The sequence below is a fragment of the Dasypus novemcinctus genome, chromosome X, assembly GCF_030445035.2.
Source record: "Dasypus novemcinctus isolate mDasNov1 chromosome X, mDasNov1.1.hap2, whole genome shotgun sequence".
NCBI lineage: Eukaryota > Metazoa > Chordata > Mammalia > Cingulata > Dasypodidae > Dasypus > Dasypus novemcinctus.
Window position 1 is genome coordinate 41,461,456 of NC_080704.1, and position 27,330 is coordinate 41,488,785.

General features: G+C 37.1%; 1 protein-coding gene across 1 annotated transcript in view; it reads left to right on the forward strand.

Annotated features, from left to right (window-relative positions):
* The window catches only part of CFAP47 (cilia and flagella associated protein 47), a 477,175-nt gene that overhangs the window by 268,829 nt on the left and 181,016 nt on the right, over positions 1-27,330 (forward strand). Inside the window, exons 44-47 of the mRNA XM_071213189.1 lie at positions 4,653-4,764; positions 5,885-6,111; positions 15,394-15,568; positions 26,611-26,807. Coding sequence (XP_071069290.1) covers positions 4,653-4,764; positions 5,885-6,111; positions 15,394-15,568; positions 26,611-26,807 — 711 coding nt within the window. The remainder of the gene's footprint in view (positions 1-4,652; positions 4,765-5,884; positions 6,112-15,393; positions 15,569-26,610; positions 26,808-27,330) is intronic.

Here is a 27,330-nt window from a genome sequence, read left to right on the forward strand (position 1 = left end):
CCCTGAGGCTCTGTTCCATTTTTTCCATTCTCTTCTCTTTCTGGTCTCCTGTGTTTTCCAGTTCATAAGTTCTGTCTTCAAAATCACTAATTCTATCCTCGAGCAATTCAAATCTTCTCTTATGTACCTCTAAAGTATTTTTAATCTCTTCCATCATGACTTTTATTTCCATACGGTCTGTAGCTCACAATGACAAGTGTCTGCTATAGGCCAAAGAATTTCATTTCCCTTGTCACAGCCTCTAGACTTGTAATTAAGGAGCTTCTCTATTTTGGAACAGTCCTTTATTACTTTTGCATTCTTTATATGGTCTTATTTTATTCCAAGAAAAGTGGAGGGAAATAATTAGATGAGACTACAGATTATGGCTTGCCTGAATAATTTTTCTGACACAGGAAAAAGAGGCATCATTTTCAATTGTATTGTCTTTTTAGTAATAAAAATATATTGAAAATGAGCAAGTTAGATCAAATAATTTTTGAGAAATAACAATATACTATCTATGTAAATGTGGAATTAAATGGTAATAAATGGTGTTAGTTACTGTTAATAAAAATTGTTTAGTCAATGGCTGGTGACCTCTTTATATTTTAAGAAAATTTTCCAACAAATAGCAATTAGTTCCTTTTAAATTGGCTTCAGTAGGTTGGTAAGCATTTCCACTGAGTAGACAAGCTCTATTTATGCATTTTTATATTGCTTCTTATTTTATTTTCAATTTCTGTCATTTCATTTGTTATCAAAAATATTTATAATAATTTGGAATATATAATTTTATGTGGTCATTTTTAAAAATTTTAAACTTTTTATTTTGAAATATTTCCACATTTACAGAACAGTTACAAAAATAATACAAATTACATATAGAGAACTCATTATACACCTATCCCCCCACATACCCAGATCCACTAATTTTAACATTTTGCCATATTTATTGTATCACATTATCTACATATGCATCCATCACACTATTAATTCATCTATCTGTCTGTATGTCTATTTGTTTATCCATTTTTTGAACACCTAAGAATAGGTTGTATAAGTAGTGCTCCTTGAACACTATTACTGCCATATATGTTTCCTAAGAAAGTTATACACTACTGTACCCCCTTAAGTGCAGTTATCAAGTTCAAGAAATTTAACATTGATAAAGCTTGCAGTCTATATTCCGATTTTGTCATATGTTCCAATAATACCCTTTTGAGCCTTTTCTCCTCCCTTTTTTTTTTTTTTTAAAGATTTATTTATTTATTTAATTCCCCCCCCCTCCCCTGGTTGTCTGTTCTTGGTGTCTATTTGCTGCGTCTTGTTTCTTTGTCCGCTTCTGTTGTCGTCAGCGGCACGGGAAGTGTGGGCGGCGTCATTCCTGGGCAGGCTGCTCTTTCTTTTCACGCTGGGCGGCTTTCCTCACGGGCGCACTCCTTGCGCGTGGGGCTCCCCCACGCGGGGGACACCCTTGCGTGGCACGGCACTCCTTGAGCGCATCAGCACTGCGCATGGGCCAGCTCCACACGGATCAAGGAGGCCCGGGGTTTGAACCGCGGACCTCCCATGTGGTAGACGGACGCCCTAACCGCTGGGCCAAAGTCCGTTTCCCTCTCCTCCCTTTTTAGATCTGTCCAGTATCATGTATTGCCTTTAATTGTCATTGTCTTTTTGGTTGCTCTTTCTTTTTTCTTTTTTAACTATGTATACATAATATTGAACATAAATTTTCCCATCTTAACCCCTCTGAAGCATACCATTCAGTGGGATTAATCAAATTCATTATCTTGTCATCTCCTCAAACAGAAACCTATATCCATTTGCATTAACTTTCCATTCCCTCTGTCCCTGGAAACCTATACTCTAATTTCTGCCTCTATGAGCTTGCATATTCTCTGATATTTTAGTTATAATAACCACAGGGCTTAAATCTCACATCTAAATACACGAGGTATGTTCCTGTATCCCTCCATCCCTCCACCTTTATGTAATTCCTGTCACAAATTACATGTTTACACACTATGGGTCCAAAATCACTGATTGCTCATTATACCTTACACATTTGCCCTTTGGATCCTGTAGGAAGTAAAAAGTGGGGTTACAACCCCAAAATACTATAACTTCCATATACTATAACCAGAGAACTTCATTTATTCATGTGACTTCAGTCTATTGTCTATGGCCCTTTTCTTTCAACCTGTGAAACTCTCTTTAGCATCTCTTGTAGGGATGGCATAGTGGTGATGAACTCCTTCAGCTTTTGTTTATCTTGGATGTCTTAATCACACCATTTTTTAAAACAAATCATTTTGTTGATACATATTAATAAAGCATAAATCCATCCAAAGTCTACAATCAATAGTATTTGATATAATCACATAATTGTGCATTCACCAATCATTTTTAGAGCATTTTCATTATTCCAATTATAATAATAAACAAAAAGCAGACAAAATCTCATCACCTCTCCATCTCTCTATGCCTCCCTTGCCATACATAGCTGCTATTCTGTTTCTATCTCTCTAATTTATTTGTATTTATATTTTGTAAAAACATTCTTATATGTGCAATATAACCCATATTCATATTTCACATGGTTCCCTCATTTTTGAAAGACAGTTTTGCCAGTTATAGAATTCTTGGTTGGCAGAGTCCTTTTTGCCTTCAGCACTTTAAATATGTCATCCCACTGCCATCTTGCCTCTAAGACTTCTGATGAGAAATCAGCACTTAATCTTATTGAGGCTCCTTTGTATGTGACATGTTGCTTCTCTCTTGTGGCTTTCATAATTTTCTCTTTATATTTGGCAGTTGGCTCTTTGCTTATAATATGCCACAGCATGGGTCTATTTATGTTTTTCCTGTTTGGGGTTTTTTGAGCATTTTGGATGTGTATAGATCAATTTAATGTATATCATTTAAATATATGTTTCCTGCTCAAAGATATCTGTACATTTATCTTTCAGGCATGCAGCTAAAACTGTTTTAGGATTGTCGAACACTTTGAAATAGCTGCAATCCCAGTTTCAAAGCTAGATGTTCTTCCCTTTGGTTTTATGGTAGTTGTTTGCATGCCTGTGTCCAAAAAATGCACTGAACAGTGTTAAAAAGGCAAGGATGACTTGGACTACTATGGTAAGGGAGAGAGAACAGAATCCAATTCTGAACTCAACTCCATCGAGATAAAAAAAAAATAGCAGGATTTTTCAAGGTTAGGGGAGGGCTGTTGGAGAAGTACTGGAGGCTGTTAGCAGGATTGGTTATTGGATGGATGAGTGATATACTGAGTTTGCAATTAGATCCTGAATGTTTTCTTTTGCTGTTATTACTGCACCTGGAGATTGTAAAGTCCAGTGTAGAGGAACAGAGAGATAAGGAACTCTCTACTTAAGTACCTCTCTGACGCCTTGCTAGTTTAAGAGTCAAAGTGAGGGTTGTTAGTGGCCTGGTGTCAGAAGAAACATGTCTAAAGTTTTATTAAGGTATGTGGAAGATAAAACCGCATAAAGGGAATTTAAGGAAGTCTTGGTCACTTGTTACAAGCCCATTAAGGCACAACATTCTCCACTGTGGGCCTAAATCTAAATTTGCCAGCATTCCTTTTCATTGATTCTCTCACTCTTAGCCCTACCATAGTCCTTTTTAATAAGGATTTGCATTTTCACAAGGTCTCATGTGATTTATAAAGCTTAGGTAATACTGTTCTCAAATAATGGATCCATTCCATTTAAGTGGATCTCTTAAATGACTCTTAAAGTGCCAGGCAAAGATTTGAGTTTATAAGATATGTTGTCTAATTTGGTCCTTACTCTCATTATCATTCATTTCTTAAAATATAAGAATTTGTAAAAACTTTTATTATGGAAACTATAAAATATAGACAGTGGTGAGGGTAAAACTATAATAAACTACCCCATGGACCCATCACCTAGCTTCAAAAATTATCAATGCATTGCCAAATTTATTTCATGGATATTTTTGAACAAATCCAACTTGTGATATAATTTTATCCATAAACATTTCAGTAAATATCTTTCAAATTAAAAGGCTGGCAGTGTCAGATTTAAAACCAGGCCTGCCAGCCACAATTGATCCTTCTCTTTATCGTGCTGCTGCCCTTGCATTATCCCCATTTTTATTTCTTCATTCTCTCTGTTTATTCATGCTAAAAGATTTTCAGACCCTCACATGTCCGTGAGGAAACGCCACATTTGAAAATGTAGAATCTTGGTGACTCTAACACTCTTCAAAAATGTCATTTCCCTCCAACAATATGTTACAGAATAAGATAAAAGTGTTTTTAAACCTTGATTCCTAGACTGTTCCTATTAAGCTAGATGTTTCCCAAGGCTATTTGGAGCTGTGAAAATCAACCATTGTCAGTGCCACCTAGGGACGTTTTGAATCCACCCCCTGTGTTTTGTTTGGCTGCAGGTTCTCCAAACCCTGGTAGAGCTATATATATATGCCTTACTTTTCTCCACCCATTGAGAGCCTAGGTTGTTTGTAAGTGAACAGGCATGTATATTCTTGTAGGATGCTGAGTCATCCTTGGAAATGATTTAATTCCACCATTAATAAAGACACATAGCTTTAATTTATAAAAATTCATCCCAATACTTTTCTGAGCTCCTAAAATTTCATATGATTGTATGGTTGTGTCTTAGATTGGAGAATTAATATACATTGTGGAAGGAAGAAGCATGATCCCCTTGCCATCCAGCTTCATTCCAATGAATTCTTCAACTCCAATTGACTACAACGGTTCTCCAGATGAAAGTAGAGTATACCATGTTTTACCTCAGTTTTTGTTTTTACTTAACAGCTAAATATTTATTAATTGAATTTTATTACATCTTTTATTACATCCAACAGCAATCCAATATTAGTAAATAGAAATTTTAAGAGACACAGCAACAAAATAAGCACACTTTTAAAGGACGTAGGGGTAGGGAGAAGAGGGCAGGAGTTAGGAGAGGGGATACTGACAGGGGAAAAACAAAGATTCTTATTTATCACTTTCCTATAACTTCCAAAAAAATTAGCATCCATTGTTATAAGTTACATTCCAACAACAATTTTTCAAAGGGCACCTATCCATTCTGTGATGCTCTCACTAAAGGTTTTGTTCAGAACTTTTTTTGCTTGTGGGTTTTTTTTCTTTACTTCATTTTTAATGCTGAAGGAGGGCACTATTCCTTATATGGTCACTTAAGCATCCTAATGTCAAGCTTTTTCCAATATGTAATTACATTTTGGAAGGCTCTCTTCTAGCTTTTTTATATTGGCATCCATGTAAATAGAACACCGTTTTATCAATTTTAAAACATTGATGGTGATTCATTTTTTAAAAAGCTTTATTTTTCAGTCTTAAGAGAAAGAATCCAATTTGACATACAGATCACTTACTTAGCAAAACTTCCCATTTCTCAAGTAATTTAGAAGCCCCTATATTCAGAATCTATGGTTTTCAAAATGACCTAGAATTCTACCCTGTCCTCTAGTTCCTTGGTCACTAACCCTTAAAGAATTAAGCTTTAAAGAAAAGGGCAGCCCTTGCCTGTCCTTAACTTGGCCTCTCCTTTTATACTTATTTCTACTTTCTTTTCATCTATGAACGAAGCACAATGTTTTTCTGAATTGTTGGGCATATAGATGAGGTGATTCTGAAAGAACTTTAAACTAGAGCACTTCTTAGACAGTATCAGTAAAACTTGGGGGAATTTACTCTTGAATCACTGAAGTAAGATTACTAGAAATGTGTCACCCCTTTAGATTTACCCTGTTTAAAAAAGGCCATAACTGTAGTAATATATTTCAAACCTCCAGAGTTCACCCTGGGTTACATGTCAAAGACATACATGTTCATGGCAGTCGCCAATGTTTTTGCTTCCCCTAGTGTTTCAAAAGGAAGATCCAGTTCTGTATTTGAAATGCGACCTTCGTCAAATCCTGGATATAGAGCTCAAATTGCCACTGACCAATGTCGCCAAGGAAAAGGCTTTGGCTTTTGCAGCACAACGACAGATGTCTGACATCGAGTATGAGCGAAGGTTGATCACAGGCACGCTGGAGAGCAGCAGTGTCCGCGTAGCCGTTGCCATCCTCGGACTGACTAAGATCGAGGTGGGTGTAGAGGACAGAGGATACTCTTAAATTACTCCCTTAAGAATGTACAGCACTCTCACTACTTAATCAGTAACAACATTTTTACCTAAAAAATGTGCTGGGTTTGCCCTTAATGCTATTCTTTTTCCCTCAGAAAGATAGCTCTGGCGCTTGTAAATTTTTTACCTCATTAAATAGAAAAATGGAAATAAAGCATTCTACTCTATAATTTTATGCACTACAGCATAGTTAAAATTCATGGTAGTTCTCAATTCTGCCTGCACATTAGAATCCCCCAGAGAACCTGAAAAAATACCAGTGCCCAGAGCGCCCTCCCAAACAATTAAATTAGAATCTCTTGGAGGGGGTTGGTGTGGAAAGGGGCGTGTTTTAAAAGTTGCCCAGGTGGTTCAGGGGTACATGCCGAGAGGATTGTCTTTGAGCTCAGATTATCATGCTGAGAATTCACAGTCCAACACTATGTAGCTCAGTGACTGTGAGCCAGTTTACTTAAAACTCCTCAACCCTCAATTTTTACATTTGTCATATGGAGATATTGGCCATTTATGAAAATTAAGTGAGCTGATTATCTGAAATGCTTTGCTTATTACCCGGTATATTAAAAGTGTTCTTTCTGCATGCTAATGTTGTTGTGATCATTATTTTTATTACTATAGACTCTTATAGCTTGAACTATATTATGTATAACGTTGTACTTGAAATATATTACAGTCTCTTCTCTACAGAGCCACCAGAGCAATTCTTCTAAAATGTAAATCTGCTCTTTTTGCTCCTCTGGGCAGATTCATCTAATGCCTTCCCAGCATATGTCAGAATAAAAGCAAAAGTCTTTAGGCTGGTCAGGTTTCCTGGTCAGTCCTTCCCCTTCTCTGATCTCAGCTCCTCCACCGGAACCCATTCTCTCATGCTGCTCCCTCGGCACAGGACCCCTTGCCATTCTTCGAACCCAGCAAGCAAGTTCCTCAGGGTCTTTCCACAGTCTGTGTGCTTTTCCCTGGAGCTTAAAGGGCTGCCTCCCTCATTACTTTAGATCTTGCTAAAATGCTATTAGTGAGGTTCTGCTTTAACAAATCATATCAAAGCACCATCCCCGACCTCCACCAAGTGCTCTCCAAACCCCTAACTTCCTTCAATTTTCTCTATATCTAGCAATGTCACCTGAAAGTAATATATTTGTTTGTTTACTCATTGTCTGTCTCCAGCAAGGGAGTATGTGAGAAGATGTTTAACTGTCGTATCACCGGTGCTTAGAAAAGTGTATGCTTTAAATGAAAAAGATTTCATTAAATCTTTTGTCAATGAATGAATAAGAAGTAGAATTTTCATATGTGTTTCTTTAAATGTTTACTTTTTTTACATATGTTACAACAAATCCCTTGGCATTATAGGGATAATTTCTTTTCATGTTTCAGAATACTGGAATCAATGCAGCCTAAACATAAGTTTTAAGCAATTAATAATACTACTTGTAAAGACAAACCAGGATTTAAAAAGTTCTATTTGGCCTAAGGCCCCAAATTGTGCAGCGTTCTTGACTGAGCCATCCATACTGTGCTCCTCAAGGAATTGATAGCTGTCTTCTGCTCATACCAAGACACTCACTTCTGCTCCATGAAAGTGAACTTGTTCAACTTGTGAATTTGTTCAACTCTTGGAACTCTCTCACAATAAAAATTTTCAGGGAGTGGAAATGTCAGGTTTTAAGCCCACCACAGTGCTCTTACTAAACATGTAAAATTCATTTTCTTGATTCTTTCCAAGATATTTTTAAACAAAAAATGGTAGAGGGAAGTGAATTTTATGCATGGACCCAGTTTTGACTTTGCATGAACTTAGATAGTGTGTATCTTTCTGGCCCTTCTTTTGTCTTCTCCCCGAATTCCCATCGCATTTTTTTTTTTTTTTGCGTTTGCTATTACATCCGTCAAAGCATGTTTAATATTTAATTTACTTTCACATTTACCTGTTTTTACCACCAGAATTCCTAGAAATTGGAAGAACTTTTCTCATGTGATTTTTTTTGTCTACCCCACAACATCTGTATAACATGTGCCCTGCCATTAATTAATTAAATTGAACATCTGTCTCAACAGACCAATGGCACTTTTTTTTTTTTTTTTTAAATTTTTTTATTTTTTATTGACTTTGTAATAATATTACATTAAAAATATATATGTGAGGTCCCATTCAACCCCACCCCCCCACCCCCCCTCTCCCCCCCCCCAACAACACTCGTTCCCATCATCATGACACATCCATTGGATTTGGTAAGTACATCTTTGGGCACCTCTGCACCTCATATACATTGGTTCACATCATGTCCCATACTCTCCTCTATTCCATCATGTAGGCCCTGTGAGGATTTACAATGTCCGGTGATTACCTCTGAAGCACCATCCAGGGCAGCTCCATGTCCCGAAGATGCCTCCACCTCTCATCTCTTCCTGCCTTTCCCCATACCCTTTGTCCATTATGTCCACTTTTCCCAATCCAATGCCACCTCTTCTATGTGGACACTGGATTGGTTGTGTCCATTGCACCTTTATGTCAAGAGGAGGCTCAGATTCCACCTGGATGCTGGATGCAATCCTCCCATTTTCAGTTGTAATCACTCTAGGCTCCATGGTGTGGTGGTTGTCCTTCTTCACCTCCATCTTAGCTGAGTGTGGTAAGTCCAATAAATCAGATTGTAGGTGCTGGAGTCTGTTGAGGCTCAGGATCTGGCTATCACATTGTCAGTCCAGAGATTCAAATCCCCTAAATATATCTTAAACCCCAACATTAACTGCACCTCCAGCACATTAGCATGAAAGTCTTATGAAGGGAGATCCCATCTGAGTCCAGATTCATCACACATAAACACCATTTCCAAAGAGGGGCCATCTGCCCTGGTAGTTAACCCCATCAGCCATGACCATAACTCCCATGGGTCTCTTTAGCCCTCAAAGGAACCAATATCTGGGGGTTATATCTGCTTTATCTGTCTCTCTGACTCTGCTCAGTTGTGCATGAGGGCAAACCTTCTGCCAGCCTCCAGACTCTTTTTTAGAAACTCGTAGCCATATAAACTCATTTCTCCTTTCCATTTCCCCCTTACTTTAGGTCAAACAGCATTTTAAAGTCATGGTATTTTATGTAGACATGGATATTCTGCTGATCCGCATTGAACCTTCCGTATAAGGTCATTTTCCAGTTGCATCATCAGTTGGTAGTTGATAGTGGTCCCTCGTTGCCAGGGAGGCTCATCCCCGGGTGTCATGTCCCACGCTGGGGGGAAGGCATTGCATTTACATGCTGAGTTTGGCTTCGAGACTGGCCACATTTGAGTAACATGAAGGCTGACAGAAGGAAATTCCCAGGCACAAAGTTGCTCTAGGCCTTGTTATTATTTTGGGTTTATCAGCTCACAAGCATAATCATTAGTATCAGGGGCTCACTGTTGAACCCTCACTCCCTCCCGGTCCCCACCACTGTACCTGGGAGACTGTCGCTGCTCCCCTAGGGACCACGACAGAGTACCACTGGCCGGGAACCCAGTACCCCCCCTACTGTGGTTTTTAATTGTTGCCACTATGAGTATATCCAAACATTACCATGCACCCTGGACATATGTTCTGTACAGCTCCCTGTCAGTCATATATCATCTGTCATTGGTATCCCATACCAGTATCCCTCCATTGCCATTGTTGAAACACTCTGTGATCCAGAACTCCCCGAAATTTGAAGCCCAATATAATGTCATGGTCCCTTACTAGGGAATGGCATATAGCGATGAGTTTAAAGGATAGATAAAGAACTTGGATAAAGTTAGATAAAGAACTTAGATAAAGAATGTTGACTTGAAAAAATTCCACATCCTATTTTTTTCTTTTTTTTTTTTTTTTCCCCCCCCCCCCTAATTATTCAGCTTTTCTTCACAGGAGTCCTAGACCACAGCAATGTATATATATAATATACAGCACTCCCACATATCCACCAGAAAACCTTTTCCCTTCCACAGTGATACTCTTACGCCCTATTCATATCATATTTACTTAAAGTGATGTACAGAGTCTGAGACATTAGCTTTCTAACAAGGTGACATCTGTATTTACATTATGGTGCATACTTTAGGATACACAGTTCTTTACATTTTTAGTTATCCTATGTTTTACATTATGGTTTACATTATCAGTCCGTCATCTCCTATATGTTATGGTGTAATATTACATGTTTTATATCCATCCTTGTGTACTCTCAAGAAACTCCTCTCTTACCCCCCATTTACTTTGGTTCCACACATTTAACGTCCATTTTCCCTTCCACCTTAGTGCCCTCAGTGATAGCCAACCTCCGTTTCCTGAGGAGCCACTTCCAGAGATAGATGGAATAGTGTTCAGGGCCTAACTTGCTCAACTGCCCCAATGCCCTGGGAGCCACCCTTTCTCTCGAGGGATACAGTTCCCTCTATTGGATGGCATTAGTCCTCCCCAGGATGTGGGTCCACCCCCACTCTCACTACTTGGGTTTCTACCCCATGGTGTCACCCACTCTGGCAGAATGAGCATTTAGACATTCCCCAGGAGCCCGTCCTGCATCAGACCCTCCCCTCCGAGCATTCTAAACAGGTAACCCTCTTTATTATATTTTGATATGATTTTCTCGGCATTTTACTCTCCACCAACACCTGACCCTCTCCTGGTTCGTATGCTACCCCTCCAATGGCACTTTTAACCAGAAGTCTTCATTGTATAGGATGGCGACTGTCCTGAATGCCTCATAGCCTGGTTTTTCTATTATAAAAGGTCATCTTGGTATTTATTTATCCTTGTTTCCCTCTCACCTTTCTAAGGTGCTCAGTTATCATCTCATTTCTCTATTTTTGTTGGTTGAAATAAAAATAAAAATAATTCATTAAATCTTGGTTTTGTAAAACAGAAATATTTTAGCTAGTCTTGCTAAATATAAAAATTGAAAGTTTTTCCCCCCCCGATGATTCTTATTTTCTTCTGAATCTGTGAATATCATGCATTATTGTTTCCGGCATAAAGTCTTTCAGTGCAGAAAATGATTAGGGAAGGGTTGAATGTGTCCATTTAATAAAATTAGCTATGCCATACTAGAGCACACATCTAGTAATAAAGAGTTCTTTTTAAGTGCAAATACTCATGTGCTCTAGAAAGGCAATATTACTAATAATTGTTGCAGAAAAACAGTAAAAATGATTTATTAAAAATATTTTCTCCTTGCACAGTATTTTATACATTTTCTCCCCAAATACTTTTATGTGCACTTTTTCATTCATTTTGATAACATGATGGAAAAATGGAGAGAAGCTAGAATTACACTTGTATTACAGAAAAAGGGGCATAAAATAACTCAAGTTGCCCTTGGTGAAGGGGCAAAGATTATAGCCCAATTCAGGATAAAGCTGTTACTGTATTTTAAAGTTGGAAAACAGAGACATGTAGTCTAACCTCTTACTTTTACAGATCTGTAAATGAGGACCGAAAAATATTAAGGTAATAGCCCCATGTGACTCTACTGGTTTGGGACAGAATAGAAATGGACCCAGGATTTGTATACTCCATCCATTGCTCTTTTCCTTACCCTGCACAGCCTCCGATTATATGTTCACTTCTTAGCTTATTTTATGAAATAATATAATGGAATAAATGAAAGTAGAGAATGCTCTATTACAGCATAAAACACCTGTGTAATAAATAAAATATAAAATTCCCAAGATAAATCAGTTTAGAACTAAGTCTGATTCAGCAGTTGTAGTATTGTAATTGCTTTTCTACCAAAGAAGGAAGATATGTGTCAAATTTTTAAAAAAATATATATATTTTTTCTTTATTTTTAAAGAAGCTTTAGATTACATAAATGTTACATCAAAAATATGGGGGATTCCCATATCCCTTACCCCCTCCCCCTCCCACATTTTCCCCCATTAACAACATCTTTCATTAGTGTAGCACATTTGTTATAATTCATGAACACATATTGAATCATATTGAACCATGCTCTATAGTTTCATTATAGTTTACACTTTGCACCACACAATTTTATAGATTTTGAAAAAATGTATAATATCCTGTATCCATCATTTCAATATCATGCAGAACAATTCCAGGGTCCCCAAAATGCCCCCTGTTGCACCTACTGTTTTCTCTCCTTCCCCTCAGAAACTCTGGTGACCACTGACTTTTTATCAAAGCTACAAGTTCTTCCATTGCTAGAAGAATAATGTCTACTTTAGTCCATAGTTGCATCCCCCCTTATTTTTATTCATTCCTTGGATTTTGGGATTATGATGATGCCCACCTATTCTGTTTCCAACTGAGAAGAGGCTTAGATCCCATGGGTGGAACTGTCTTGCTTGCAGTTGTAGATACTCTGTTTTTCAGGATGGGTGTGGTCCATCATCATCCTTTTGTTAGTTGTCCTGGGTGAGTCCGATGAACTGGAGAGCAGGTGTTGGCTGCTCTCTGCTGAGATTCAGGGCTCAACCGACATATGAGCAGCTGGAAGAGTTAAATCTCTGGGACATATATTTAACTGGTATAGTGCTGATTATAGGTTCAAATAAAAGAGGCAGAAGAACCATATGTAGGAAAATTTTAAATGAGTCTATATCTGAAATATTGGGGAGATAGGTTATCATATACTTCAAGATAAGGCCCACTGATGGGGTGCCGATTTCCTGGGGTTGTTTTCCTTGCCTTTACTGTGTAGATGTCTACAGAGCCTTCAGGAGCACACCTGCTTGAGGCACTGTTTACTTTGACAGTCAGTGAGCTACTCCTGAGATGTGCAAAAGCATAATCTCTGGAATGACCACCCAACTCACTTTGAAATCTCTTAGTCATAAAAACTCATTTATATTTAATACTTCCCCCTTTTGGTCTATGTCTTTTTCTAAATGCATTGCTAGTTGGCACTTGGTAAGAATCCCTCAGTGCCAGAGAAACTCATCCCTGGGAGTCATACCCACACCAGGGGGATGGTAGTATGTTTATGTGCTGAGTTTGGCTTAGAGAAAGCCCATGTTAGAGCAACAAGGAGGCTTTCAGGAGGTAACTCTTAGGGAATATATAATACTAGGCTAAGTTTCCAATTTCACAAGAACAAGGTTCATAAGTATAATCATCAATATCAAGGGCCTGGTGTATTGATCTGTCCTCCTTTGCTAGGCACTACGCATGTACTCTACAGATTCTTGCCACTCTGTGAAAGAATGTAACAGGACTCCTCAGGATGGGAATTCAATATTCCTTCAGTTATTGTATGAGTCTCCACCCACGGAGACATAGAGTTCATATCTATAGAGACATGCCCCAGGGGCACCCCTCCCCACACATTGCCCTACAATTGACACCTCACACCAGTGATTCTCCCCTGCCACAGTTGCAACCCTTCTGCAATCCAAAACCTTCCCCAAAACAGAGCCAAAAAATAAAAAAATTAAAAAAAATAAAAAATCAGGGATAAATCAGTTTAAAACTAGGTCTAATTAAAGAGTTGTGATACTTGTAATTGTTTTTTCTACCAAAGCAGGGAGCTATATGTCTGTCTAATTTTTTTATGCTCAACCATATGCAATTTCAATTTTTGACATTTTTGTTGGTTATAGCAATGCAGTATATCTACTTCATAATATATTAAGTGTGCCTAATATTCCTGGGAAAGAAGCTGTAACAAGAGTTTTGTCAGGACTGTGAACTTTTGGGCATTCACCACTTAGAATTAATTTGTTTAGATTGTACTTTGCTGACCATTAATTGCTAAACCATCTCTAAAGAGATACTCATTGGTACTGGAAAGATTCAAAGGCTTACAGGTGTTAGTTCTTATATTTTCTGTCTACTCCCTTGGGTTTATGTTTGAAAAGCCATGTTATATATTGTGGACAAAATGATAGGAATAATTATAGAAATACTGAAACTTGATGTTTTAAAAAAGGAATGTAAATGAATCCCATAGTGAGGATTCTGAAGGCTAAAGGAAATGTTTTAGTGTTTGTATAATTTAAGTGTATCCCAAATGATGTGGTAAGTACCCATTGATACAAATTATTTTGATGACTTGATAGTATAGAAGGCAGATGATACGTTTAGGTAAAAGTGCTAGTTGCTCATGTGTTAAAAATCATTTAAAATGTAAATCAAACCAAATCAATTATTAATGTAAATTAGTTAATTTAAATTTCTGTATTCGTTTGATTTTAATTCCAAAATAAGAGTGGGTAGAAAATGTGGCTTTGTGAAAAATGTCTTGGGGACTTTATAGATGATAAACCCATTAAACTGACATTATGAGATAATTACTAAAGGCATTAAGATTCATTTTTTGCTACATAATGATGCTGATGGTGGTGATGATGATGATGATGATGAAAGCCATCATTTGAGTACTTAAAATATGCTCCAAGTCCCTCACATTTATTTACACTTTAAATATTCATACCAGGTATAGGCAGTTTCTATTATTATTACCCTTAGTTTACAGATGAAGACTTTGAGACTCTGATTAAGAAACATGGCCAAGCTTGCTTAATGTTGGATTACAAATGCAGACAGTCTGGCTCCAAGAATGCTTACTCTAAGCCACTGGGATGTACTATGTGGTTAGCAGTAGACTAGCAACCAGTGAAGCAAGGGCTTGCCCACCTTTGTGCTATGCGTTGCTTAACTCACACCCAGAAAGCTACTGGATTTATCTGCAGTGACACATTTTAGAAAGTACTGTAATAATGCATGTGAAGGAGTGTATTCATGGGGATGAGTTGTTATAACCCACATTATATGAATAATGATTAAAGGAACTAAACATGTCAACCCTGTATAAAAGCAATTTAGGAGGTCTGTAAAGAAGTAGGACTTAATTGTTTTTGTATGTTAAAAAATTGTCTTTAGCAAAAGAAGGTGAACTCATTTTGTCCTGCATATAAGAATTAGAACTGATGGGTTAATCAGGACAGATTTCAACTCAAGGAAGGAAGTGCTTTCTCAAAGCTGTTCACCAGTGGAATGATTTCTTCCTGAGACAATGAATTCCTCAATACTGGAAGTACTCAACCAGGGACCATTTTCATTGAACATCTCTTAATAAAAGATGACTCCATCAGTTCTGCAAAACCTGTTAGTGTTATCTTTCAGCAATTAAATGATAATGTGACTAAAGAAATGAACACATGCTATCCTTTGGTGTTTCTCCCAAACTTGGAATCTCAATAGTAATGCTATTTTTTGTGTTCCAGAAACAAAAATTTCAATTTTACTCTCTGTTTATTTGCAGTCTCATATGCTCTTTAATATTTCAAAATTGAAAAAGCCTAAGTCCATTTTATACACAACAGAAGTGAGCCTTCCAGAACATTTTGATATCCCAAAGAAAATCTATGTCCCTCAGAACCCAGAAAGTCAGGATAAATGGCCTCAATTCCCAAGAATTCGACCTTCAAATAAAACAGGTAATCAGTAACATGTGAACTATGTCTAATGTCCCATGAACTGCAAGGTATTAAAATACGAAGAAGATGTTGTCTCTACTCACTAAGTGTTCATAATATAATTGATATTGTTCACCTACATGAGTACCAGTTATTGAATACTATTTTGCATTCTAAATAATAAACCTGTTGCATCATAGTAATCTTAATTATGGACTGAATTTGGGTGCTAAATTACTGATGCTGAAATTTGCAAACCTGTGTGTGTTAAAGAATAGTTATCTCATAAAGAAAATAAATGCACTTTGAGAAAGGTGAACTCTTGGCTTGAGAGTGAACTTGGTTATAGAAGTTGTGCTGGAATTGAGGCTTAAGCTGGCTCTTAATCATAGGTGGTATGTTTTTGGAAAGAGCATATCACAAGATAACAATGTGCTCTTTATCAGTAATACATCTTTCATGTGGACTAAGGTCTTCAGTAGTTAAGTACTTAGTCCTGGCATACTGGGTCCCTTTATTCTATATTTGTGATCAGGAAGTAATAGGCCAGATTTAATTTGATATTGATATATTTGTGCTAATACAAGTGATAACATGTAAATAATATGATTAAATAACTGTATTTAAAACTTATTTTCCACTTCCTTCCAAGCTGCTGGATAATATCTGGAATGTAGTTTCTTCACGAGAGAGTGTTCCTATCTCCAAAGTCATGAATTCTAAGTTATGATTTTCCTAGGTTGGATTTTGTTAAATTTTTATTTATTATTCTCCCATGGCTTTGGGTTAACTCTAACACATTTATAAGTCTGAAACAGTGGTTAAAAATCATATCTTACAAGGTAATCTGTTCACTTGACCTTCTCAGAAGAGCTGGGATCCCAGATTCAAATGATAATTGATCAATAAGGTTACAAAGATGTAAGAATTAGGTCTGGTTATATAAGGATGATGGAACTTATGGCAAAATGAAGAGTAGATACCCTGCCTAGACATTCAATTTTGGGGAAAAAAAAGCCCCAAAACTTAATTGCCTGATCCATCCAAACAACCATAGTGACTTATTTGGCTCACCAGCTACCAGTTTGGGGTCTCTCACCATCAATTGTAGCCTTTCTTTTTTTTTAAGATTTATTTTTTATTTATTTCTCTCCCCTTCTCCTCCCCCATTTGTCTGCTCTCTGTGTCCATTTGCTGCGTGTTCTTCTGTGACCACTTCTATCCTTATCAGTGGCACCTGGAATCTGTGTTTCTTTTTGTTGTGTCATCTTGCTGTGTCAGGTCTCTGTGTGTGTGGCGCCATTCTTGGGCAGGCTGTACTTTCGTGCTGGGCGGCTCTCCTTACGGGGCACACTCCTTGCGCGTGGGGCTCCCCTACTGGGGGACACCCATGCATGGCAGGGCACTCCTTGCGCACATCAGCACTGCGCATGGGCCAGCTCCACACGGGTCAAGAAGGCCCGGGGTTTGAACTGCGGATCTCTCATGTGGTAGGCGGACGCTTTATCCATTGGGCCAAGTCCGCATCCCCAGTCGTAGCCTTTTAAAAAATCTTTACTGCCTCCATCTTTCAATTATATTATTAAAATTTACTTTCATTTTGGACAGATTTGTAATCTCTTTTAAGAAGACTGGATAAATCTTTGTTCATGTTAAAACCAGAAGCAAACTTGTCAGTACAGCCATTTATTTCTTTATCTGCTCTTTCACAACACTTTTGAGCATCAATACCCTTGGGTAAAATGGTGGAAACTGCAAAATTCTTCCCTTCCTGGGACTAAAAAATAAGTAGTTCTTATAATAATGGGATACATACTATCGATAGGAGGCGATTATATGTTTACAAATAAAATTATGAATTAATGCAGTTGGTATATGAGGTGATTCAAATTTTTTAAATGTACTTTGAGAAAATATGTAACTAAAGATACGTAGAATAAATATGATATGAAACTTGAAATATATTTCATCTTGCTAAACACTAATAAAAGCTGTGGTATAGTAAGATAGTTTTTAATTATAAATAAGTGTCAATTTATTTGTATTTAAAAGTCTGTCACTCAGATATTTTTCTAAAGTTGAATTTTTCTTTCATATCTATTGTTAACTATCCATTTAAGCACATATATTATTGTGAAAATTAATAAATATAGAATGGCAACTAATTTTTAAAGATTATTAATATAGCTTTAAAATGCAACTGGCCTACCAGGGTTTATGTCATACTTGATTTCCTGTGCAATTTAGTTTAGAGGGGAAGTTTTTCATCCCAGGTGTCCACTTTTTAGAATACATTTAAATAGAACAAATTGAACAAGACTGTTATCAATCTGCTTATAGAAACAGAATTTTCCTACTTAGTATAGTAGCAGGTCAAAGGAAATACATACCATAAACAATATATATTCTCTCATTAAGCAGTGAAATTTGTTAATGAACTGGAAAAGAACATAAGGATTTTAAGTTTAATAAATAACATTCCATTGGAATTAGAGATGTAGAATATTGACATTAAGGGCTTCCAAATCATATATTTACAGTATAAGTCAATATGACGAGAATGAAAAGGCATACTCCTAGCAATAAACACAGTAATCTAGGAACAATTTTTTTCATAGGTGGCATAGAGAAAGAAGTGACAAGAATTTTCATCAAGAACCAGGGATAGTCCAGGGATACTGCTAACTGCAGGAGAGGAGTGAAAGTAAAATCATATTTATAATCTATTGAAGTTCTATACTCATCAAAAAAAGAGTGAGTTTTGAGGTATAAAAATGACTGAGGAGGGGAAGCAGATGTGACTCAACTGATTGGGCTCCCCTCTACCATATGGGAGGCGCTGGGTTCACTTCCCAGGGCCTCCGTGTGAAGGCAAGCTGGCCCGCACCCACAGAGAGCTGATGGTCACACCCCCAGAGAGCTGATGGTCCATGCCTGTGGAGAGCTGGTGCAGCAAAATGATGCAACAAAGGGAGACAAGCAGACTCAGAAGAATGTGCAGTGAATGAACTCAGAGAGCAGGCAGCAAGCAAGCCTCAAGGAGGAAAGAAATAAATTTTTAAAAAATGGCTGAGGAGGAGCAGATGTGGCTCAAGCAGTTGAGCACCTGCGTCCCATACGGAAGGTCCCATATTCAGTCCTGGGTGCCTCCTAAAAACAAACACACACAAAAAAAACAAAAAACAAACAAAGGGAAAAACAACTTAGGGGAGCCAGTGTGGCTCAGTGGTTGAGCATTGGCTTTCTGCATATGAGGTTCCAGGTTCAATCCCCAGTCCTAGTACCTCAAAAAAAAAAAAGGCTGTATAATCCTTCTTATATTGCCTTATAAGTCTTTTTTTTTTTTTTTAAAGATTTATTTATTTATTTAATTTCCCCCCCTCCCCTGGTTGTCTGTTCTTGGTGTCTATTTGCTGCGTCTTGTTTCTTTGTCCGCTTCTGTTGTCGTCAGCGGCATGGGAAGTGTGGGCGGCGCCATTCCTGGGCAGGCTGCTCTTTCTTTTTCACGCTGGGCGGCTTTCCTCACGGGCGCACTCCTTGCGCGTGGGGCTCTCACGCGGGGGACACCCCTGCGTGGCACGGCACTCCTTGCGCGCATCAGCACTGCGCATGGCCAGCTCCACACGGGTCAAGGAGGCCCGGGGTTTGAACCGCGGACCTCCCATGTGGTAGACGGACGCCCTAACCACTGGGCCAAAGTCCGTTTCCCGCCTTATAAGTCTTTATCTTTTTTATTTTCTTTATGAAAACCCCACATTTCTTATTAGCAATAACTATTACTAAATTATAAAGAATTATCTACTTACATCCATATTTATCCTAGCCTCCTCATTTGGAAAATAATTATTTTTCCAATTCTGCTCTTTAACTTTATTTACAATGCTTTCATCTGTAGGAAATGAAGCTTTAAAGAAAGCCTACAAGTAGGTACATCAATCTCTGCAGACCCAGTTTGTGTACACATTATGACAGCTACGTGCTGTGGAGAAGTGTGCGTGAACTACATCCATTTTCCCACTTCATAGGTCACAGAGGGCCTGTGGTTCCTGTATCTGAGTGGACTACAGAAGTTATAACATTTATTGAGCACCAACAATGTGCAAAGCACTAGACTGGGTGGTTTGTAGACTTTTTCTCATTTAATCATCTAGATAATCCTATCTCAAGCCTCAACTAGGCATTGATGGCCCTGGACGCTGGCATTCATCACAACAACCTTTCCACACTGTCACCAGTCTCCCCAAAAACACTCTTGTTTTTTTCATTTTTAAAAATTAGAGATGCTGTGAGCCTACACAACAGTCATGCATAATGTTCAGAATTCCTGTACATCACTCCTCCACCTAAACCTTACATTGTTGTGGAACAGTTACAGATTATGAAATAACATGAATCAGACTATTACTACTAACTATGGTCCATGGTGTACGCTTATATATTTTTTCCATACACTCCCTGCCACCAACACTATGTTTTAGTTTTGTACATTTGTTATAGTTCATGAGAGAATACTCATATTTGTACTGTAAATACCATTTTAACCCTAGTCTTTCCCCCATTCTCAGCCTCCACCAGGAAAATGACCGTCTCCTCTCATACTGAGCAAATGGGCCTATATAAGCTCACGCTTCCTCAACCCTTCTCCCCAGTCTCAGAAGAGTAGGAATCTATTTTTATGTCCTTATGTTCAAGGCTACAAACCTTGCTATGTGTGTTCTCTTCTCATCCCAGATGACCTACCTCCTGTAGGCCTCTTCTCTGAAGTTGGTTCTTTCACTTTTGCCTCCAAACCATTCTCAAGCTTTAGAAATCAAAAGAAATCCATGTCTTTGTCTTTCTGATAGCATACAGACTTCTCAATAGAGGGCTCTGTATTCACAGTTTCAATTCTTTCTTAACTACGTCTCCTTTCAACCTCTCAGATTTGATTTTTGCCCTATCAATATTAATTAGCATGACTGATTAAACACCTACTCTTAAAATTCTGGATATTTGAGACAGGGCATTTTTCTCATTCCCTGAATTTCTTCTTCACTCCTTGACAAGATTTCTTGGTCTCTTTATGAGCTTTTCTGTTTACCCATCAGTGTGGGGATCTTTGACGTTCTCCTGCATCCACTGGCATCCTTACTCTTTTTTGCTTTCTCCCTAGGCCTTCTTGTCCCTTCCCATGGTTACACACACCACTCTCATAACCAAAATGTATGTTTATCTCTGCCTTTTTCCTTCAGTATTCAAGTTTTATATTCAGAGAGAATAGACATGAGAATGTAGGTAGAGATAGAGATGGAGATTGAGATCAAGATAGAGATAGAGATAGCAAGAGAGTGAAAGTGAGAGTGAGGGGGGAATTTCAATATAGATATATCCCTCAAACTTCAAACATCTCAACCTAAATGCATTATTTTTTTCCATTATTTGTTCATTATATAACTTTTCTTATTTCATATAGTGGGGGCATATATGCACCCTCTAGAAATCTGGGCATTCTGCCTGAAGCTTCTCTCTCCCAAATCCATGCCTGCAACTGATTGACAAGTCCTAAATTTTCTGTAATTCATCTCTTTCCACGCTTCTCTACTCCTGTTATAATTCAGGTTTTCATCAGCAGTTGACAAATGAAGAAAATAATCACATCTGTCTCTCTTGAGTGAGATGCTGTTTAAATGAGATAATGTATTTTAAGAATTTAAATGCCGTGTGATATATACCTAATAAGTGTTAGACTATAAGTAATATTCCAATCTCATCACCCTTAAGGCATTCTACCCCCTGGCACCAGAACTATCAAATCTGTCCATGAAATATTACCGAAACGATTAGTTATTCAAGGGCAGATTTACTGTGATACTATAAAAGATTAAGCTTTAGGATTCCTCACTTTCTTGGCCCCCTTCCTAGTCCCTGTATGTAATTTTTATTTTTGTTTTATGTATTTGTAATTTTTATTTTTCCTTTAGAAGAAAGCTCCCCAAACTGTTAAAACCTCAGTCCCAAAACTTATAACTTATTTAATTTAAAAAAAACCCAAAAACCAACAACCTCCGTCCCCATGAAACCTGGAACGTACCGGGATGTAGTTATTAACTTAAATTCTTTTCTAGTTATGGTTCAAGGGATATTGAAATTTATGGGCAGGAAGAACTTTATGGACCTGAAATATACAAAGCTAGACAGCAATCCTATAGCGGATAAAGGAGTGCTTCTCAGAGCTACCTCCCCAGTATAGAGGGTCCTATGTGTTCCATGTCTCCATGCATGTTCTGTGCCAGTGCACTCAAACTAAGTGTGTTGGGCTGGTTTTCACGGCCATTTACTTAGAGTTAAAAATCCCTTCTTCCTGAAGGTTATTACTTCAATTTCAAGGTCTGGATGTATTTTGCATTGACTCAATTTCTTCTTCTGTCCCAAGGGATGCATAGCAAACATACTGGCCTTTATAAGACCAGTGTGCTCCTTCTTTTCTTTCTATTTCCTAGTTCCTATTTCTCTAATTTTGTAGTGTTTGCTAAACATTAGCAGCCTAAGCACTAAATACATCCATGAAAACTGTTTACTCTGTAATGTAATTGTAAACATATGGTAAATATTTATAAATAGTAACTAACACTATATATTTACTGTATATACAGTATATGTCATGGTGTATAATCTTTTTGAAAAGCTGTTGGATTTGTTATGCTAATATTTTGATAAGACTTTTATATTTATATTCATAAAGGAAATTGATCTGAATTTTTCTTCTCTTGTGTTATCATTATCAGGCTTTGGTATATCGGTATACTGCTGGCCAAATAGAATGAATTAGAAAGTGTTCCTTCATCTTGCATTCTTGGAATGAGTTTGAGAAGGATTCGTGTTCATTGTTCTTTCAATGTTTAGTGGAATTCACCAATGAACTGTCATGTCCTAGACTTTTCTTTGTTGGAAAGTGTTGACTGTTGACTCAATCTGTGTACAGGCTACCTTGCAGATATATTGCAGGCTTTTAATTCTCAGTTCAATGTGTCTTTCTCTTCACCAAGTAGTTTTTGCACATGTATTTTCCTTAGCATTTAAGACATAGTACATTGTTACAGTAAAGCCTCAAGTAGATCCTATATTCCTATACACATGCCCTTGTGTGTGGTCTCTCCTCCCTCACTGATTTTGAGGTGGACCACGTCCTTTGCTTTAGCCAATAGATCATTCATTAGCAAAAGAAATTTTATGAAATCTATGGCCACTTTTTATGTTTTTGTTATTAAATGAGGCAACTCAGTAATCAGCACTGTTAGCACACAATGAATCTATCACTTATTTTACCAGAGTAACTTGTGAGGCATATGCTCATGTGCCCATAAGAATAAACTAAACTCAGGCCACAGAATCAAAGACAAATAAGTTGATTGTTTTTTTCTTACTAAATTTGGGGGTAGTTTATTATGCCGTGATAGCTGACCACAAACTCAGCACTAACTGATTTTCTTGACAATGGCATTTTCTAGGATCTGAACATAGTACATTTTCATAGATTATTTGAAAAATTCTAGATCATGCAAATTTCTTCCAGTAACCAGTCTTACATAAACTTTAATATTCTTTCATTCATGAGATTCTTTCTTTATGTTCCTTCATTATTTTCAGTGACTATAATCTGGTAAAACTAGATATTTTGGGGTATCTTTAATTACAGAAAAAGGCCATAGGTGGGATAAATCTGAGTAGATAGGAATGGAATAGGCAGGTCCACATTGGGCCCTGATATTTGTGATGCCCAAGTCAAAATGGAAGTCCGTATTCAATATGTTTAAAATTTTAAAAGTTGTAACTATTTTTAAATAGAACACATTCTGTTAATCCACCTTTGCAAGCATAACTCTCTTCCATCCTAGAAGGCCAAATATTAATATGGAATTCTTGGGTTCTTCAGAATTTTGCACTAGAATATAACAGCACAGGATATCAGGCAGTGTCCAGTTGCTATTCTCTTGGCTCCTTTAACTCTAACATGTATTGTAAGGGGCCTCATAGTTAAGCATGTACACACTTAATCCCCCCTAATAGTCATCTCTTAGTCTCCCCCTCAATTCTAGGAGTCTACCAAAATTAGAAATGTTCCATTGAAAAATATTGTGCAAGCAATGGAAACAGGCTTAAGGCACTTTGGATTGGAAATGATACCATCTCATGAATCTTGAACATAGATGAAGTTGGCTACAAGAGTGCTTTTCCCATTGGACTATGAACTTCTGGTACATGTGGAAAAGCAAAGAGTGAGGAGACCAAAATAAGGTTTTAGAAAGTCTGAGGACAAGGACAGAAACCTCTTTTCATGGCTCAAGTGTGTCTTTTACTTTGGGTATCACCAAAAGCAGATTCTGGACCAAGTATTGGAAGCAAGCAGTTTGTTCGGGAGGTGACTTCAGAAAGCATAGGCAGAAGAAGAGATAGTGGAGAAGCCAATTAAAGGGACATTAACGAGTAGTATGCCTTTGGGCAATTGGGGCTTAATCCCCCTGGGAATCTCTAGGAGTGGGTGGAGAACACCCTCCCCCAGAGTTGGTCCAACAAAAGGGCAAGGAAGCTGGGTTATTTTTCCACCAATTTCCATCTTTTGTTGGTTGAGGATTGTTCCTGTACATGTTAAAGGCCTGCCCTTCCTGGCCTCATCCACTGAGTGCTCTGTGACCAGACAAATCTCTCAAAGGGAAAGTCACAGTTTTCCATTGTCATTGGCCTTTAGGGAAGATGGATGGCATCTGCTTCAGTAAAGAATTGGAATGCGCTTTGAGAAAATATCTACCTAAAAGAGAATGATGGTATAGAAGCACAATGTGGCCAGTAAACTTCCAAGTTTCTAAAAATCGAAAACAGTTTCTACCTGTGCTAAGAGAACACAGATATTAGAGGATAAATACCTTAACCCAGAATTGGTTTCTGGTTTATAAATATGTGCTAGTACCCGTACTTATGTTTATTGCTAGAATCAATTAAATTATTTAGGATGTTTAAGAAAAACTATCAGATGTTTTTACAAGATATCTTCAAAAATAATCATCTTTTCTATGAATTTCACTGTAGTGATGGATTTATTTTTGGACCTGTACAGGAAAGGGTCTGGCATGCATGTTTCTTAAGATCTTTGCTCAGGAATATTTCTTGATTTGAAAAGTATACACTTAAGAATATCCTTGGCTTTCACTTTAATAGTCAGTAATCATTAGGAAATGCATATTTTAGGTAAAAGGAAATGATGTATATCATAAAGCATTTGACACCATATACTTAGACTTGCACATTTTAATTATTGTTGGCTATTAAATGATTCATTATCTTTGCTAAAACTAATAATTACTATTGAGGTGTTTACATTTCCTATTCTAAACATTTTAATTTTATTTTTTAAAGGACCTATTCTAACCGTTTCCATTTCATTCTATTCATGCAGTAGGAAATTGAGGTTTTGAAAGGTTTTTTTCTGGATTTGTGTTTATAAAACAACAAATTTTGATTAACGAATACTCTTCCCTGATTTGCTCTAGTGAGGCTGCCACAGCCCAAATACCTCTGTCACACTGAAAGTGATCAAGACGCAAGAAACAAATTATATCTGGAGTCCTTTTGACAAGATTTTTTTCCTAAAGTTATTTGTACTTGAATAAGATGGAATAAAAACAACAACATTCTGACAGAATTTGAGAATAGCTGTTTATTCCATCCTTAGACCAGCTGAAAATCTTGTGGCTTTGGTTAGACACATTATGGATTTCAAATGTGATGTATTGCCGTTGCAATTTAACATTTAGTGAATAGCTATATTATATATGCTATATAATATAAAGCAACATATTCAATATGTGCTAGGTAACATATAATTGATTTATAATATATAATATATACAACACACACAAACCATTAATTTGTTTTACAAAGGATTTAAAACAGTTTATATTCTTGCAGGAGTGACTGGTTTTCTTGATATATGGGCTGCATTTCATTTGAAAATGGGTTAGCAATCTTTAACATGTGAAGTTTTAAATGCTATTCATGGGAATGAATTAAGGGTATAACAATGTCATAATACTTGTCTAGTCCATTGGTTGATATGATTAATTTGGTTTTTTTTTTAACTTCAAAGAATATTTTCATGCAGAATCTAGCTTACAGACATTTTAAACATTTGTTGTTCATTAATTACTTACGTATCTGGTGTGAAATAGAAAGAAAGAACAACAGTAAAATTTATATTATGTTCTCACATTATCATTCTACCTTAGGGTTGAGGAGAATTTTTAAAACTATTTTCTCATTTCATGGAGAATAATAAATGGTAACCTTCTTAGAAAAAAGTGGTATAGCTTCAAAGGAAAGGACCAGAGTAGATAATCAAAAGAGTAAACCGTCCGCCCACTGTAATGAATTTTACTAGCTATTAGCTTAAGGTAAATATTATAACAAGGTGATATGAGAAGTTTTCGTTGGACATGCTTCTTTCTGTTTCCCTTCATTATCAATCACAACTAAATTTATTTCTATCTATTGGCCATGTTGCAAATTATATTGATTGATATGGAGACAGCCCACTCCTAAATCATAGAAAATATGGTAGACAGTAATGCTTATGAAATATTTCATGCATAATCTCATTTTCAGTCCCCTTTCAGTTACATAGAGTTATATGACTGGTTCTGGCCAGTGAAGTGTAATATGTGCCACTTTGAAACTGAGCACTGAAAAGGCCCTGAGCAACTTTCTGGCCATTCCTCTTCTCCTGCCTCATCAACCAAGGACGAGCGGTGTGCCTGCTGGTGCAGGTGCAAGTTAGTGGCATTTTTGCAGCCTGGATCCCTGAGCGATTTTAGGGAGTGGACCTTCCTCTAACCTATGCAGGATATGCATTGTGGCTGAAAAATAAATTCGTGCATTAAGCAATGCAGATTTGAGAATGGTGTGCTACTTCAGTATAATTTCATCTATTCTAACTAATAAAATAGAACTAAATATTGCTTTACTGAAGTGAATTTTAGGTTTTACACCAGTAGAAATGATTAAGCTTTTTCCTTTTATTTAAATTTTGATAGCTGTATATGGAGCTGTTCCATTTCCTTTACGATTTGTTCCTCTCAGTCCTGGACGATACCCTTGTAAAATTTTGTTGACATCAAGGTATGATGTCCGTGTTTATTGCATTGAAGGCATTGTGAATGAAGAACATCCAGAAGCCAAATTTGAGTTTAACACACCAGCATTTGAAGCCCTTACCCAGAATATTCCAATAGTAGGTGCAAAATTTCCATTTTTCATATATTCTCATTTGTACTATTACTGTCTCAAAGTTCACCAAACTTCTGATCTGGAACTATTACAGATGTATTATTTGCTGTCAATTGTTTCTACATATTTATGTCAAAGTTTTCTTCCTGAATAGAAATGTTATCATGTTACTCACATGATTAATCACTTCTGCTGGATCAATTTGCTTAAAAAATTAACTCTAACTCCTATAACCTATTGTCAAGTTCGTACTCAATATTCATGCCTTCTTGGCTCCACCAAGCAGAATTATGGACTGTCAGATCACTCTCCTCAGAAGTCTGTTGTAACCATAAAACGTGTTTAAGCTGAGATCCTAAGCACTTACAAAGATGACTGACTGCTAGTCAAAGTAACAAAACAGAATAGAAGAATGTTATGTAATTGTGAGAAACTTTGGATTTCTTTTGAGTGAGAAATTGCTGTTGGTTTGTTTAAATTATTAAGTATATAACAAAGTCAACCCAAATCACACAAAAAGTTGCTCT